At 40.7% G+C, this 15,195-nt stretch overlaps 1 protein-coding gene across 1 annotated transcript in view; it reads right to left on the minus strand.

Annotated features, from left to right (window-relative positions):
* Positions 1-15,195, minus strand: part of COL25A1 (collagen type XXV alpha 1 chain) — a 428,953-nt gene that overhangs the window by 125,844 nt on the left and 287,914 nt on the right. Inside the window, exon 8 of the mRNA XM_077814764.1 lies at positions 83-154. Coding sequence (XP_077670890.1) covers positions 83-154 — 72 coding nt within the window. The remainder of the gene's footprint in view (positions 1-82; positions 155-15,195) is intronic.

Here is a 15,195-nt window from a genome sequence, read left to right on the forward strand (position 1 = left end):
AGAAGGCTAATGACAAAAAGTACAGTATAGAGTAATATTCAAATGTAAAGAAGAACCAGACTCCAGTGAGATTAAGCACTACCTTAATGAGGCGGCGTTTAATGAGCTGCTGATCAGCAGAGAGAAACCCATGATTGATTTTAGGAAACACCATCTGATCAGGCAGGTGAGGTCAAAGGTTGAAGTTCAGAGATGAGAGAGTTGAAGAATAGACATCAGAAGGCCCCAAGAAAGAAATAAAGATATATACATTAGATTTATAATAGCTAATATAGTATAAACTGGTGCTTGTGTCTGATAAAATCTGTGCCTTTTCTTTTAAAGGAGTTAACAGGATTGACAGGATACAAGATAGAAGCTTTGTTACTTATGGATTGATTGAAGGTAACATAACACAAGTTTTCTTCCCAGCAATTCTTCTAGGTGTCTCTGAGTTCATCAACATTTTATAATCCCTGGGGTATAAAATCAGCACATTTCTCATATGGTAGTCTTTCAGCAAAGATTCCATAGACAAAGCACCAATTCAATTTTCAGTCAGATTTTCCAACCAGCATATTGCGCCATGAAGAATGGTGCCATTTTAATGATATCTGAAGTCCAGGCATACCTTGATTGTTTAAATCTTTCCTGTTTCATTTACACATTTTTCAAAGTGCATCTGCAAGGGTACAGCTTAAACTACTGGTGCACGACACATAAACAGAAATAGATCATTGAATCTGCTGATGCTCATTATGTGCCCGATGTACAGTACTTTGACATTTTCCATACTCCTGTATGTCTTAATAAAGCACAATTATAACAAAACTTAATCTAAAAACCAAGAGTATGTGTGATTTGGACGTTAGGGTAGGTACTAACACACACAGAGCTGGATTCTAATCTCACTCACACTGTAGCTCAGGAGTAATTCCACTGGAATAAGTGGAGTTACAGCATGAAACCCAGGTGTGGTGTAATCAGAATTAGGCCCATAGTAAGATGGGCTAATTGGTATCCCATGGCAAAATTAACTATTCATGTGCACTCTTATGCTGATAGAAAGACCTGACTGAACTGGTACATGTCAGCCACAAACCTTGACGGTGAGGATCTGATTACTGTGCAGAGCAGCAACTGTGGGGAAGCCTGGCAGACCCTAGGGACACAACATAACATAGGACCAAAACAACACGACACAAAACATCACACAGACAATTTACTAATGGACAAACAGAACAAACACTGTGTTTAGTACATCCCACTGCCTATCAACAGCTCTGTCTGTCACATGGGAAACAGAACTAGGTGTAAGCAATGTATCAGAGATTTGATTGATTATTTTGCATAAAGAATATAAAGGAATTTTAAAGAGAAAAGCCACCTAGCAGTATCAAATATTATTATGGATAATTATGAACATTTGACATCTGTTAGGCTACAGTTGGCTGAGGGGGTAAGCCATTTTCAATCAACATATGTTATAGTACTTTTAGAGAGGTATGTGTACAAAGCTCTGCCTGGAGATCACTGTGGAACCTGCAAGACTGAGAGCAGATCCTGAAATGACTTTGAATTATTATGCCTTTAATACTCTGTTCAACATATGACATTCAGCACATACACTGACAGTATATACACAATAATACACATTGAACAATGGTCTCCTGCTAGATCAGGAGTAGTCAGATGGCTGAGTTCAACATTCTTGACATATACAGCAGTATCTCCACCTTCAGGACAAAATTCTCCTCTCAGATCCCCCATGGTGGATCTAGCCTCTCATATTCTACTCTCCCTGCATGTGCAGGACTCCCATCGTATTGAAGGAGGACAAGACAAATACCAGAGTTGGAACCAGCTGAGAGGATGAGAGAGGTGAATTTTGCACCCAATTTATACTTTTCCAGTATTGCACTGGAGGGTGGGAGTTAGACCTGTTAACAAAGGAAAAAGGCCTCTCTCTCTTCTACAGTTGATAGGTATATTTTAAACAAAAACCTCTTCTAGCCTGTAGCACAGTATATTATCTAAAGCATCTCACGGCACTTTTAGCCTGACAGAGACTGTAAGCCACAGCAGGATTTTTTAACCATTATGAATAGTTGAATACCACTTCTGTTTCACACCCCGCCCCCTTTTGATCACAGTGATTTAAGATTTTTCTTTACAGATAAGGTCATAGGAATTTTTCTAATGCATGTGGCATTTCTCCAATGGTACATTTAAATCACATCTTAAGAATTGGGGTGTGACCCTCCTCTCACTTTGGTTTCATACCGAGGTACCTCTACTGACTTCAGTGGAGTTACTCCTGATTATAGCAAGCAAGCAGAGACTGACCCTAGTACTGTACTGCAACAGTACAAAGCAAACTTTATTGGCCTTGCTACTTTCTGCTACGTTGAGGGTATATAATTTTTGAAAGAACAGCATCATCCTCTTTTTATGTTTTTTAAACATGCTAAAACCATCTAAACACACACTGCTACCAAACACAGGAATGATGCATAATTTGGAAAACAGATGTATTTAATTTGTGTTTGTCTTATTATGGAATATAAGTTTAAAAAGTTATTAGATGGTAACATGCCAGAATCTTTACATCTGTGATTCATTAGCCCTACTGTACACACGGTCCATTCCTTTCCTTGACAAAACTACAATCCTTATGTAAACAGGTACAAACAAAAAGCCAACAAAAGAGCTAAAACCTGAAGAGCAATGATAAATATTAAATCTCACATATTAGAAAAAGGATAAATTGAAAATCTTCTAACGGCTTCATTTTTACTCTGTAGGCTCTACAATTACAACATGATAATGCACACATTTTCATAGTTAGCTCTGAATATAACAGGCTTGAAATTTGGCAATTTAAAAAATATTAATGGAACCTCAGACCAGTGTTGATTTATTCCCTTCTGAATACGAACCAGACCTGTGGATGAAATAGAAAAGGAGATTTTGCTCTGAAAAGGTGCCATTCTGCTCAACTCAAGAGCTCTGAAAGGCTCAGGCTTGTGAAAATTTTGTACAGCCCTTTAAAAAGGGTTCACCTGGAGCTCTGCACATACCACTCTGGCATACTCAACCCCTCTGAAGCTACATCAGCAAAATAAGGAGTAGTTATCAAGATTGCAGCTATTTGTGTGTACAAACACATGAGGGCATGAGAGAAACTCCCTTTTTAATATTAGTTTAGGACCAGATTCTGATTTGTTCTCATGAAAATGTGCAGTAGTAGGGAAAGGCACAGATGCTTAAAAACCAGACCTTTCACTCAGGGTAGCACAGAGATTGCTCCCTTCCTACTCCCATAGGGACACAAGGTGCTCCAAAAGGGGGTAGAAGGGAGTGAGGATAATGGTTCATCTCCCACAAAGTGTCTTCTGGAGCTAGCCAACCCTGCAAAGATGTTAGGTAGAGCCCCATGAAAGTGAGCAGAAATGGGTACATAGCGTCTGCATGCCTGGGAACTCTGGGAGGCATTCCACCTTCTGGGGTTCAGGGAAGATGGTGCTAGTGCACAATGAGTCTCTCAAAATTAAAGGACATAAAAGATCTACCTTTTCCACAGAATGAATTCTCCTCCCTCTTTCATCCTTCTGCTATACATATAACCTTCAAGAGTTCCTAGATCTTTTTGATTTTTTTTTTCTAACTAGAGCTGTTATCAGGGATGGATTCAAAGTTGTTCAGTGATGGATTATTTTGTTTAAGTTTTAAAACACACATACAAAGAGCACTCATCCCACGCTCTGCGTTCCCCTTCCAATAATTAGGACACCACAATAAGCAACAACTACACTGGACCACTAAGGTTCATCGACAATCACAGTCTGAATTCATTTCCATTCCAGAACTCCAGTAGTTCACAACATCCAAATATGCACACTGTCACACCCCCTCATCCCAACCCCTCCACAATAGCCTAAGCAAAACGAGGAGCTTTGGAGCATGCCCACAGCCATGGAATTGCACAATGCATAGGGCCCTGCTTACCAATTTGGAAACATACATCATGGCTGTACAGTCCCATTTGACACCTATGGAGGAAACTGAAGAATGTTAGAACTTTCTGATGCTTTTCCTCAGAATTTTCACTCCAATGTAGTAACTGTTCCTCTTATATCCCTCATACTGTAGTCTAACTTCTTCAGTGGAGGAATTCCCACCAGCAGTCCCAGAATACACTCTGGTGGGAATACAATACACTCTGCTCAGTGTGGCAGTTTACATAAGGTCACAACTTCTTTAAGATATTTTAAAAAACCCATCATAATTTTACTGCTGTATTATAAATGTAGTAACATTATGAAGTCATTATTACGAGCTTTATATAATGCTGATGCATATACTGTATGTTGACTGTTGGATTTGCTTATTATGGTAAATGTGACAAAGTCTTCATCAGTGAGACAAGGTGGGTGAGGTAATATCTTTTACTGGACCAACTTTTGCTGGTGAAAGAGACAAGCTTTCAAGCTTACACAGAGCTCTTCTTCAGGTGACCTGAAGTAAGCTTGAAAGCTTGCCTCTCTCACCAACAGAAGTTGGTCCAATAAAAGATATTACCTCACCCACCTGGTCTTGCTACTATCCTGGGACCAAACACAGCTACAACACTGTATACAAAGTCTTGCTTAGGCTTTTCCTTCTGACCTGTCAATAAACCCATGCTGCAAAAGCTTACATGTTCCTGTGAAGACATGGTAAATGAGACAGGAATTACCACCTGCTGCTCACTTGCACTTCCTAAGATTACAACCAGCTGCTGCTATTTCACATCAAATCACACAGGCTTCAGGCCAGAGTGATTCTGACACTCTTTATGGCTGACTTCCCTCCCCCACCCACCCCCTCAAATTCTAATTAATCCCTCAGACCAAGTGCCAGTCCTGCAGCTAATTATTGTACCTGCCCTGGGGAATACAGTGTCCTGTATCACTCTGTCCTGTGCCACAGACTCTCGGCAGGAGCTCTTTTATACAATCTCTTTCATCACAACTGCTGCTTTCTCCATCACCAGAATTCCGCTAACTTACACAATGCCCTGCAATGAATGACAAGGATGGGGGGGGGGGGTTCCCATACACAATAATACAACACAGAGCTTTAATTTTAATGTATTATGCCACTGTTAAGAGTTCATATCACCTCAATAGAAACCTGATATTTAGCAACTAGCACAAACTAATTCTGGCTAGAGATGGGTCGTTACAAAATATTATTTTCTATGATCACTATACTTTCATACCAGACTCTGATTGAGCTACTTTGTTTTTAGCATTAGACGAATTTCCCATAACACAATATCCTCTCCAGAAATAACTCAATTACAAGTATATTCTAAGTGGGAACACGTTAATGTAAATTGCAATCTAATTGCCTACATGGTAACTCTGCCACAGTCAGGCATAATAGGAGTTCCAATAAACAATCTCAACCTGAACTACATGAACTATCCTGTCTAAAGACAATGTCTCAGAGCCAATTCAGCTCCCACCAAAATCAGTGGGAAAGAATCCTATTGACTTCAACAGGGGTTGGATTGGCTCCTGTGTCCGGTTTCATCTGCAACCCTTATCAAATTGCACTCCATTTCTGAGATGTGAACTGAATTGGATAGGCTTCAGAGTGGTAGTCGTGTTAATCTGTATCAGCAAAAACAGTGAGGAGTCCTTGTGGCACTTTAGAGACTAACAAATTTATTTGGGCAAAAGCTTTTGTGGGCTAAAACCCACTTCACCAGATGCATGATCTGATGAAGTGGGTTTTAGCCCACTAAAGCTTTTGCCCAAATAAATTTGTTAGTCTCTAAAGTGCCACAAGGACTCCTCACTGTTTTTGCTGAATTGGACAGGATCTTAGTAAGCAGAGGCCTCCTTCCTGGACCCTCTGCTCAAAATTTGCAGTCCTGGCTCATTCTGTTTCTATTCATTTCATATTGTAGTATCTGAACCGAGAAATGGCACAAAGTGCATTTAGAGTATTTATTAGAGCTGGGTGAAATATTCATAATGAGTTTTATTTGATCAAATTTGTGTATTTGAAGTGTGTAGTACTTCATGGTAATTGAAACAATTTTACACAATGTCAACATTTTGAGGTGAAATTTTGTGTATAATATTTTTCACAACCTTGAGACTAGCATGGGCGTGTTTGTGCATGCAGTGGAAATCACGCTGAGAGAGCCTTCCTTATTCCTGCCCTTCTTGCACCACTGGCAAGGAGCCTACTACAAATTGAAGACACTGCCCCCAACCATTAGACCAGACATGCCAGCATTCTAATATAGGGGGGCAAGTACACTGAACACTTCCCCAGGATGTCACAGCTGCAGCTGCTCTCTCCCATGGCACCCCAGCGCCATGACTTAAAAGGCATAGTCTGGCTCTGGGTGGTTGTAAAAAATAAATAATAATAATCAAAAGGCACTTTTGTGAATTTTGAAAGAAGAGATTCCCCAAGTCCACATTTTCTAATGGATGAAACATATGGCGGGCAGTCAGGAGAACTTGAGTTCTGTTCTAACCTCTTCTACTGCTTGCATTCGCTGCGTGATTTTCCACGCTGCTACACTACTTTTATGGGGGTGTAACTCTACTGAAACGAGTGGAGCTACAATGGCATAAAACTGGTGTAGCAGAGTGGATAACCAGGCCTATTTATGTAGGTGGTAAATATTTTTGATCCCATTTTACAGATAGGGGAACTGAGACTCAGAGAAGTTAAATTACTTGCCCCATGTTTCATGGTAAGTCACCATTAGAACCAGAATGGGCCCTAGCCTCTCTGCACTTCACTAGAGCCCAGTGTCTCCCAGACAAGCCATTGAAACTTTCTAAGCTTCAGTATTGACACCTAACGAAGATACTGAAGATAGTTTAAGTTATTCCTTTATTTACATATGATGAGACAATGCAAAGATTAAGGGCTTGTCTACATGGGAAGTTATACCACTATAGAGTAGGGTGTGAATTTAAATTGCTATATAGTTATACCAGTATTACCCCCTGTGTGGACACATTTATTTGGAATAAGAGTGGCTTTTTGTGGTTTAGCCTAAAGTTAAGGAAGTATGGGCTGGATGAATGCACCATAAGGTGGGTAGAAAGTTGGCTAGATTGTCGGGCTCAACGGGTAGTGATCAATGGCTCCATGTCTAGTTGGCAGCCGGTGTCAAGTGGAGTGCCCCAGGGGTCGGTCCTGGGGCCGGTTTTGTTCAATATCTTCATAAATGATCTGGAGGATGGTGTGGATTGCACTCTCAGCAAATTTGCGGATGATACTAAACTGGGAGGAGTGGTAGATACGCTGGAGGGCAGGGATAGGATACAGAGGGACCTAGACAAATTGGAGGATTGGGCCAAAAGAAATCTGATGAGGTTCAATAAGGATAAGTGCAGGGTCCTGCACTTACGATGGAAGAACCCAATGCACAGCTACAGACTAGGGACCGAATGGCTAGGCAGCAGTTCTGCGGAAAAGGACCTAGGGGTGACAGTGGACGAGAAGCTGGATATGAGCCAGCAATGTGCCCTTGTTGCCAAGAAGGCCAATGGCATTTTGGGATGTATAAGTAGTGACATAGCGAGCAGATCGAGGGACGTGATTGTCCCCCTCTATTCGACATTGGTGAGGCCTCATCTGGAGTACTGTGTCCAGTTTTGGGCTCCACACTACAAGAAGGATGTGGATAAATTGGAGAGAGTCCAGCGAAGGGCAACAAAAATGATTAGGGGTCTGGAACACATGAGTTATGAGGAGAGGCTGAGGGAACTGGGTCTGCAGAAGAGAAGAATGAGGGGGGATTTGATAGCTGCTTTCAACTACCTGAGAGGTAGTTCCAGAGAGGATGGTTCTAGACTATTCTCAGTGGTGGAAGAGGACAGAACAAGGAGTAATGGTCTCAAGTTGCAGTGGGGGAGGTTCAGGTTGGATATTAGGAAAAACTTTTTCACTAGGAGGGTGGTGAAACACTGGAATGCGTTGCCTAGGGAGGTGGTGGAATCTCCTTCCTTAGAAGTTTTTAAGGTCAGGCTTGACAAAGCCCTGGCTGGGATGATTTAATTGGGTATGGGTCCTGCTTTTGAGCAGGGGGTTGGACTAGATGACCTCCTGAGGTCCCTTCCAACCCTGATATTCTATGATTCTATGATAACCAACACCAGAAAAAAGAACTCTTCCGTAATACAAGCATCCACACAGGGAGTTATACCACTATAAGTATAGTGGTTTAAATTCACATCTTACTTAATACAGTAGAACCTCAGAGTTACAAACACCAGAGTTACGAACTGACCAGTCAACCACAGACCTCATTTGGAACCAGAAGTACACAATCAGGCAGCATCAGAGACAAGAAAAAGCAATACAGTACAGTACTGTATTAAAGATTAACTACTAAAAAAATAGAGAAAGCACCATTTTTTTTGCAGAGTAAAGTTTCAAAGCTGTATTAAGTCAGTTCAGTTCAATGTTCAGTTGTAAACTTTTGAAAGAACACCATCATGTTTTGTTCAAAGTTCCAAACATTTCAGAGTTACGAACAACCTCCATTTCCAAGGTGTTCTTAACTCTGAGATTCTACTGTACTGATATAACTTTCCATGTAAACAAGCTCTAAAATTACTTAATCTGAGAAGGAGAAGAGCTAGAGGGGACTTGATTTTGACCTGCTAAATTATGGCAAGTGTAATGAAAACTAATCAGTTCCTCTCTTAAACAGACAAAAAAAGAACAAGAGGACACTAGGTGAAATTAATGGCCAGTACATTTAGAACAAATAAAAAGAAACACTTCTTTATGTGGCATATAGTCAGTCAGTGAAGCCCAGGAGGTCATCAAGACAAATATTACAATATGGCTGGATTAGATAATTTTATGTCCATTCATACTGTATAATTTAGAGCTATGATAAGAAAGCTGCATTGGGGCATAAACTAGTTGCAAGCGGGGTTCAGAAAAAATTGCTGCATCTCACCACTAATTACCATACATTCTTGAGAGTTTTCATCATCTCCTAAAGAACTGGGCGCTGGCTACTGACTGAAGCAGGACCCCAGGTTAGATGAACAAAGGGTTTGATACGGTCCGGAAATTCCTACTCTGGGGACTGAGACTGTTCTGACGGAAATTAATGGAACTTCACCACTGACCTCAGAGGGGAGAAGAATCAGACTGCTGGCTGGAAATATATTACAAGGTGGTTTTGATGCAAGGTAACGACTAGAGATTTATTCTTCAGCCTCTAATTACTATTTTCTGATTTGTCATCAGAGAGTAAAGAGTTGGACTAGACCCTGCACCTATTAACGTCAACATGGGTTTACTGCTTAAGACCTTGTCTACACCTACAGCACCGCAGCAGTGTGGCTGTACTGATGCAGTTGCACCTCTGCAGTGCTTTTGGTAAAGATGGTCTATGCCGATGGGAGAGAGTTCTTGTCAGCATAAAAAATACACCCTGTGCATGGCATAAGATATGTCAGCAGGAGAAGTTCTCCCGCCAACAGCACTGTGCACAGTAGCACTGATGTCGGTGTAACTTATTTTGCTCACGGGGGGGGGGGGGCAATATTTGCATCCCTAAGTGACGTAAGTTTGCCGACATAGGTGGTACTGTAGACATAGCCTTACTTCAGTGAGAGCAGGATAGACCCAAAGTGTTGTTTTTACTCTGCATTCACTGGAAACATATTAACTAAAGCTACCGTACATGTATTAGTCGATTGGGTTTACAAACAATTTGACTTTTTCCCCAAATACTCCCTCAACAGGCAAAACGTACTGATATATTTAGTTTCCATTAAATATAGAACATTTTATAAAGCTCTTTTCTAACAGAGTCTAAAATGTAATAGGCAAAAAAGTGATTTGATTTTAACATGTAATCAGGACATTTTTTAATTTTAATGAGCTTGCTGTCATCATGCCAACTTCTGTCAATATTGGAAGAAATTAAAACAGTTTTCCCACACTCAAGTATAGAACCTGTAAAGCATCAATTGTAACACAGCGATTTCTTTTCCCTAAGCAATACATACAGCAGTAAATAAGCAGCAAATTCATTAAAGGCAAAGAGGAGGGAGGCAAGGGTTAAGCAAATAGGAACACTGCATTACTATCTGGGCCTAACTGTTTTAACAGAGCAAAAGAATCTGTTTAATCATTCAAGTCAACAAAGGTTAAGATAATAAAATAAACTTCTGAATGCCTTGCTTTTCTGGAACCTAATCTCTCCTGCTTAAGACATTTTAAAGATGCTATCAGTTTTGTGTAGACCCAGCTGCTAGGAAAATTTACTTGAACACACCATGAGGAGAAAATAATTTTATCGAAGTCATTATGTATGGCTCCTGGGTGACTTGCTATTGCACCTAGCTCCCAAAACTAATTTAGAACCAGCTGCTGGCTTACGATTTTTTGATCTGATAAACAAGAAATCTCTCATGTATCAGGAGTGAATGACAGAAGCTGTTTATTATGTCATTTGCAGGAAGATGATAGAAGACTGATTAAGATACTGTGCTATGGCTGATTAGCCTCTGCACATTCACCTCTCAAAGTCTATTTTCATTAATTAGGCTTCAAACTCTGCTTGGACAATAAATCCTTTGCCACCTAAAGGTGGCAGAGTTCCTTAAGTAAAAGTCATTATGAAATCTTCAAAGGCTTTGCTAGTTTCTAAGCTAATAATTTTAAATTGAAGTGGAGTTGAGCAACTGGAACTGAGTAGTGGTTCAGTACCAGCACTTATTCTAATAGCCCACAGGCTAAAATACATCAATTTTAATTTTCAATGTCATGACTCAGTATAGCAATGCAGACCTCTACAGTCATGTGTGAAACAAGCACTTTCATGGAAATTGATTCGGGAGACTTACTAACACTGAGCCTCTTACACTTGTGATTGGAGGAATTCTAATTCTGCAGGTGACCAAAATATCTGGTTCAATCCGAATTTTTAAAATAAGTAACAAATTCATAAGAGGTTAGGTACAAATATACATGGGCAGAAAACAAACTTACTCGGGAAGATCAAACATTTAGGGTAGGACTTTCAAAAGGGCTCAGCACTGGCACATCTCTAGTCCTACTGGCGTTAACAAGGCAGGCCAACACTGAGCACTTTTGAAAAATCCAACTTCTAACAAACATTAGCCCCTTTAAAAAAAAAAGTGGAAAAATACCCATAACTCCATGAAAAATGCAAGTCTCTGAACCTCCACACAATGTTTGCAGGATTTGGATCCTCATTTGCAATACTGAAGGAGGACTTGTGGCACCTTAAAGACTAACAAATTTATTTGAGCATAAGCTTTCGTGAGCTACAGCTCATTTCAAGGATGCATTCAGTGGAAAATACAGTGGGGAGATTTATATACATAGAGAACATGAAACAATGGGTGTTACCATAGACACTGTAACCAGAGAGATCACTTAAGGTGAGCTCTTACCAGCAGGAGAGCGGGGTGGGGGAGGGGGGACTTTTGTAGTGATAATCAAGGTGGGCCATTTCCAGCAGTTGACAGGGATGTCTGAGAAACAGTGGGTGTGGGCGGGCATAAACATGGGGAAATAGTTTTACTTTGTGTAATGACCCATCCACTCCCAGTCTCTATTCAAGCCTAAGTTAATTGTATCCAGTTTGCAAATTAATTCCAATTCAGCAGTCTCTCATTGGAGTCTGTTTTTGAAGTTTTTTTCTTGAAGAATTGCCACTTTTAGGTCTGTAATCGAGTGACCAGAGAGATTGAAGCGTTCTCCGACTGGTTTTTGAATGTTATAATTCTTGACGTCTGATTTGTGTCCATTGATTCTTTTACATAGAGACTGTCCAGTTTGACCAATGTACATGGCAGAGGGGCATTGCTGGCACATGATGGCATATATCACATTGGTAGATGTGCAGGTGAACGAGCCTCTGATAGTGTGGCTGATGTGATTAGGCCCTGTGTTGGTGTCCCCTGAATAGATATGTGGACACAGTTGGCAATGGGCTTTGTTGCAAGGATAGGTTCCTGGGTTAGTGGTTCTGATGTGTGGTTGCTGGTGAGTATTTGCTTCAGTTTGGGGGGCTGTCTGTAAGCAAGGACTGGCCTGTCTCCCAAGATCTGTGAGAGTGATGGGTCATCCTTCAGGATAGGTTGTAGATCCTTGATGATGGGTTGGAGAGGTTTTAGTTGTGAGCTGAAGGTGATGGCTAGTGGCGTTCTGTTATATTCTTTGTTGGGCCTGTCCTGTAGTAGGTGACTTCTGGGTACTCTTCTGGCTCTGGCAATCTGTTTCTTCACTTCAGCAGGTGGGTATTGTAGTTGTAAGAATGCTTGATAGAGATCTTGTAAGTGTTTGTCTCTGTCTGAGGGGTTGGAGCAAATGCAGTTGTATCTTAGAGCATTGCTGTAGACAATGGATCGTGTGGTGTGGTCTGGATGAAAGCTGGAGGCATGTAGGTAGCAATAGCAGTCAGTAGGTTTCCGGTATAGGGTGGTGTTTATGTGACCATCACTTATTAGCACTGTAGTGTCCAGGAAGTGGATCTCTTGTGTGGACTGGTCCAGGCTGAGGTTGATGGTGAGATGAAAATTGTTGAAATCATGATGGAATTCCTCAAGGGCTTCTTTTCCATGGGTCCAGATGATAAAGATGTTATCAATGTAGCGCAAGTAGAGTAGGGGCATTAGGGGACGAGAGCTGAGGAAGCGTTGTTCTAAGTCAGCCATAAAAATGTTGGCATACTGTGGGGCCATGGGAATAAATGGACACAAATCAGACGTCAAGAATTATAACATTCAAAAACCAGTCGGAGAACACTTCAATTTCTTTGGTCACTCGATTACAGACCTAAAAGTGGCAATTCTTCAAGAAAAAAACTTCAAAAACAGATTCCAATGAGAGACTGCTGAATTGGAATTAATTTGCAGACTGGATACAATTAACTTAGGCTTGAATAGAGACTGGGAGTGGATGGGTTATTACACAAAGTAAAACTATTTCCCCTTGTTTATTACTCCCCCACACACACTGTTCCTCAGACGTTCTTGTCAACTGCTAGAAATGACCCACCTTGATTATCACTACAAATGGTCCTCCCCTACCCCACCGCTCTCCTGCTGGTAATAGCTCACCTTAAGTGATCACTCTGGTTACAGTCTGTATGGTAACACCCATTGTTTCATGTTCTCTATGTATATAAATCTCCCCACTGTATTTTCCATTGAATGCATCCAATGAAGTGAGCTGTAGCTCACGAAAGCTTATGCTCAAATAAATTGGTTAGTCTCTAAGGTGCCACAAGTACTCCTTTTCTTTTTGCGAATGCAGACTAACATGGCTGCTACTTTGAAACCTGTCATTTGCAATACTGTATCTCTGTCAATTGGAAATGTGTTATATAGGGCCTTATTTTCAAACCAGTAAGCATACTATTGTCCACCTATCTTGTGCATACTGTTGTGTATGCAAATCAAGTAAGGTGAACTTCCACAACTCTGAAATAGTGTATTTAATTTCCCCCCTAATAATTTCAGAGTGATTTAAGCAAGGAGCGTCTTCAAATTTTTAAGATCAAAATAGGAAAATTGAAAAAGGGGCGTGCCTGAGGGTTGCAAGAGATGTTCTTGTCTCAGGTATAAGTTATGAGAGAAGATGATGATGATCTACATCTTTCTCTTCATTTCACTGTGGATTTTGCAAGCTTCAGGGTCCCATTTTCACCCTGGCAAATCTCCACTTTTTACTTTGGTTTCTTTTACTAATGAAAGTGCCTGAAAGAAGAAGGTGGCTGTTATAAAGGCTAAGGGGCTCTTTTGAATTTTCAAAGCCATAAAAATGGCTTGGAGCAGTAAAACCTTTGCTATAAGCAAGTCTGAGCTTCAAAAACATTTGTAAAAAGTTTCTTATATAACAAAGAAACTGCAGGCTCCATATCTCCAAAAGATGAGCTAGTTTAAAAGTGTCCAGGACTTTCAGGTACAGTAACCAGTCTATTTTCAGGCTTTTTGAATGTAAATGTTGATGTCATTCCAGTATCACTTTCAGGCAGAATACTTCTGGGAACAATAGAAAACATGATTGTGGCACCCACCACAAAACCTATGTTACATACGAAATGATACAAAACATACAGAAAAGTAACCAAGGAAAGAAGAAGTGGGTATAATTTCATTTTGGTGCATGATGGATTTACACGAAGAACTTCCATTAATTACACGTCTAATCCGCTGGCAATGCAAGTTGAGCATATACATCCTGAAGACAGTAATCAGAAAAGATAACTATTGTAGCATGAAAAATAAAATAGTAAGAAGCACTATCCTAATATTTACACTTGAAAAATCTGAGGAAAAAGAAGGAAAGGCTCCTGTAAAGCATATCCAAACTCATTTTGAGAAAGATAAGGACATGAGAAAGGAGACTCTGAAAATTACTCAAATGATATCTACAAAATTTCTTAATGAAACTCTTCAATACAGTGTAAACTAATTAAACCTCTGATGAAGATTCTTATGTTCTTATTCTTATACCCCCATAGGTACAACACTGACCTGCTCTCAAGAACATGATCTACAGTACAGGATACCCTCTCCCAACTCTGCATCTCCACTCCTGATCTGTTTTTACTATTCAGTCCTGCATCTGAGCCAGTCTCTCTGACATCTCCTGCAGGTTGCCTCGCTGTCAACGTAACATGCTTAAAGCTGAACTCTTTGGATCTGATTCTTCTGTACCTTCTAGCTGCATTGCACTAGTCTAAAGTCTAACTAGACTTGCTAGCCCCAGGACTGAAGAGCTGTAACAATGGTTTAAAGCCACTTTCTCCCTTTCCCCTCATTCTGGATTTGTGCCAAGACTGCTGGTCCAATCTACAGAATCTGGGCCCTTTTCTCCACTCCCATGGCCTCTCCAGTCCTCCCATTCCCTGTCACCATTAAGACTTCCTCCATTCTCGCATGACTTGGGAGCCATTTTTGACTCTACCCTCTATCCTGCCACACCCAACCATGCCTTTGCAAATCTTTTCATATTTTACTCAACAGAATTTCCAAGCGCCAGCGTGTTCTCTCTTTCCATCCTGCTAAAGCTCTCACCCAGGCCCTGATGATTCTTGGCTTAACTCCTGCAACCCCCTTTCCTCTGGCCTCACTCACACCTACTTTTGAATTCCTCCACTGACAACTCCTTCTCCACCACATCAATTTCAAG

Source organism: Eretmochelys imbricata, chromosome 4 (assembly GCF_965152235.1).
Source record: "Eretmochelys imbricata isolate rEreImb1 chromosome 4, rEreImb1.hap1, whole genome shotgun sequence".
NCBI lineage: Eukaryota > Metazoa > Chordata > Testudines > Cheloniidae > Eretmochelys > Eretmochelys imbricata.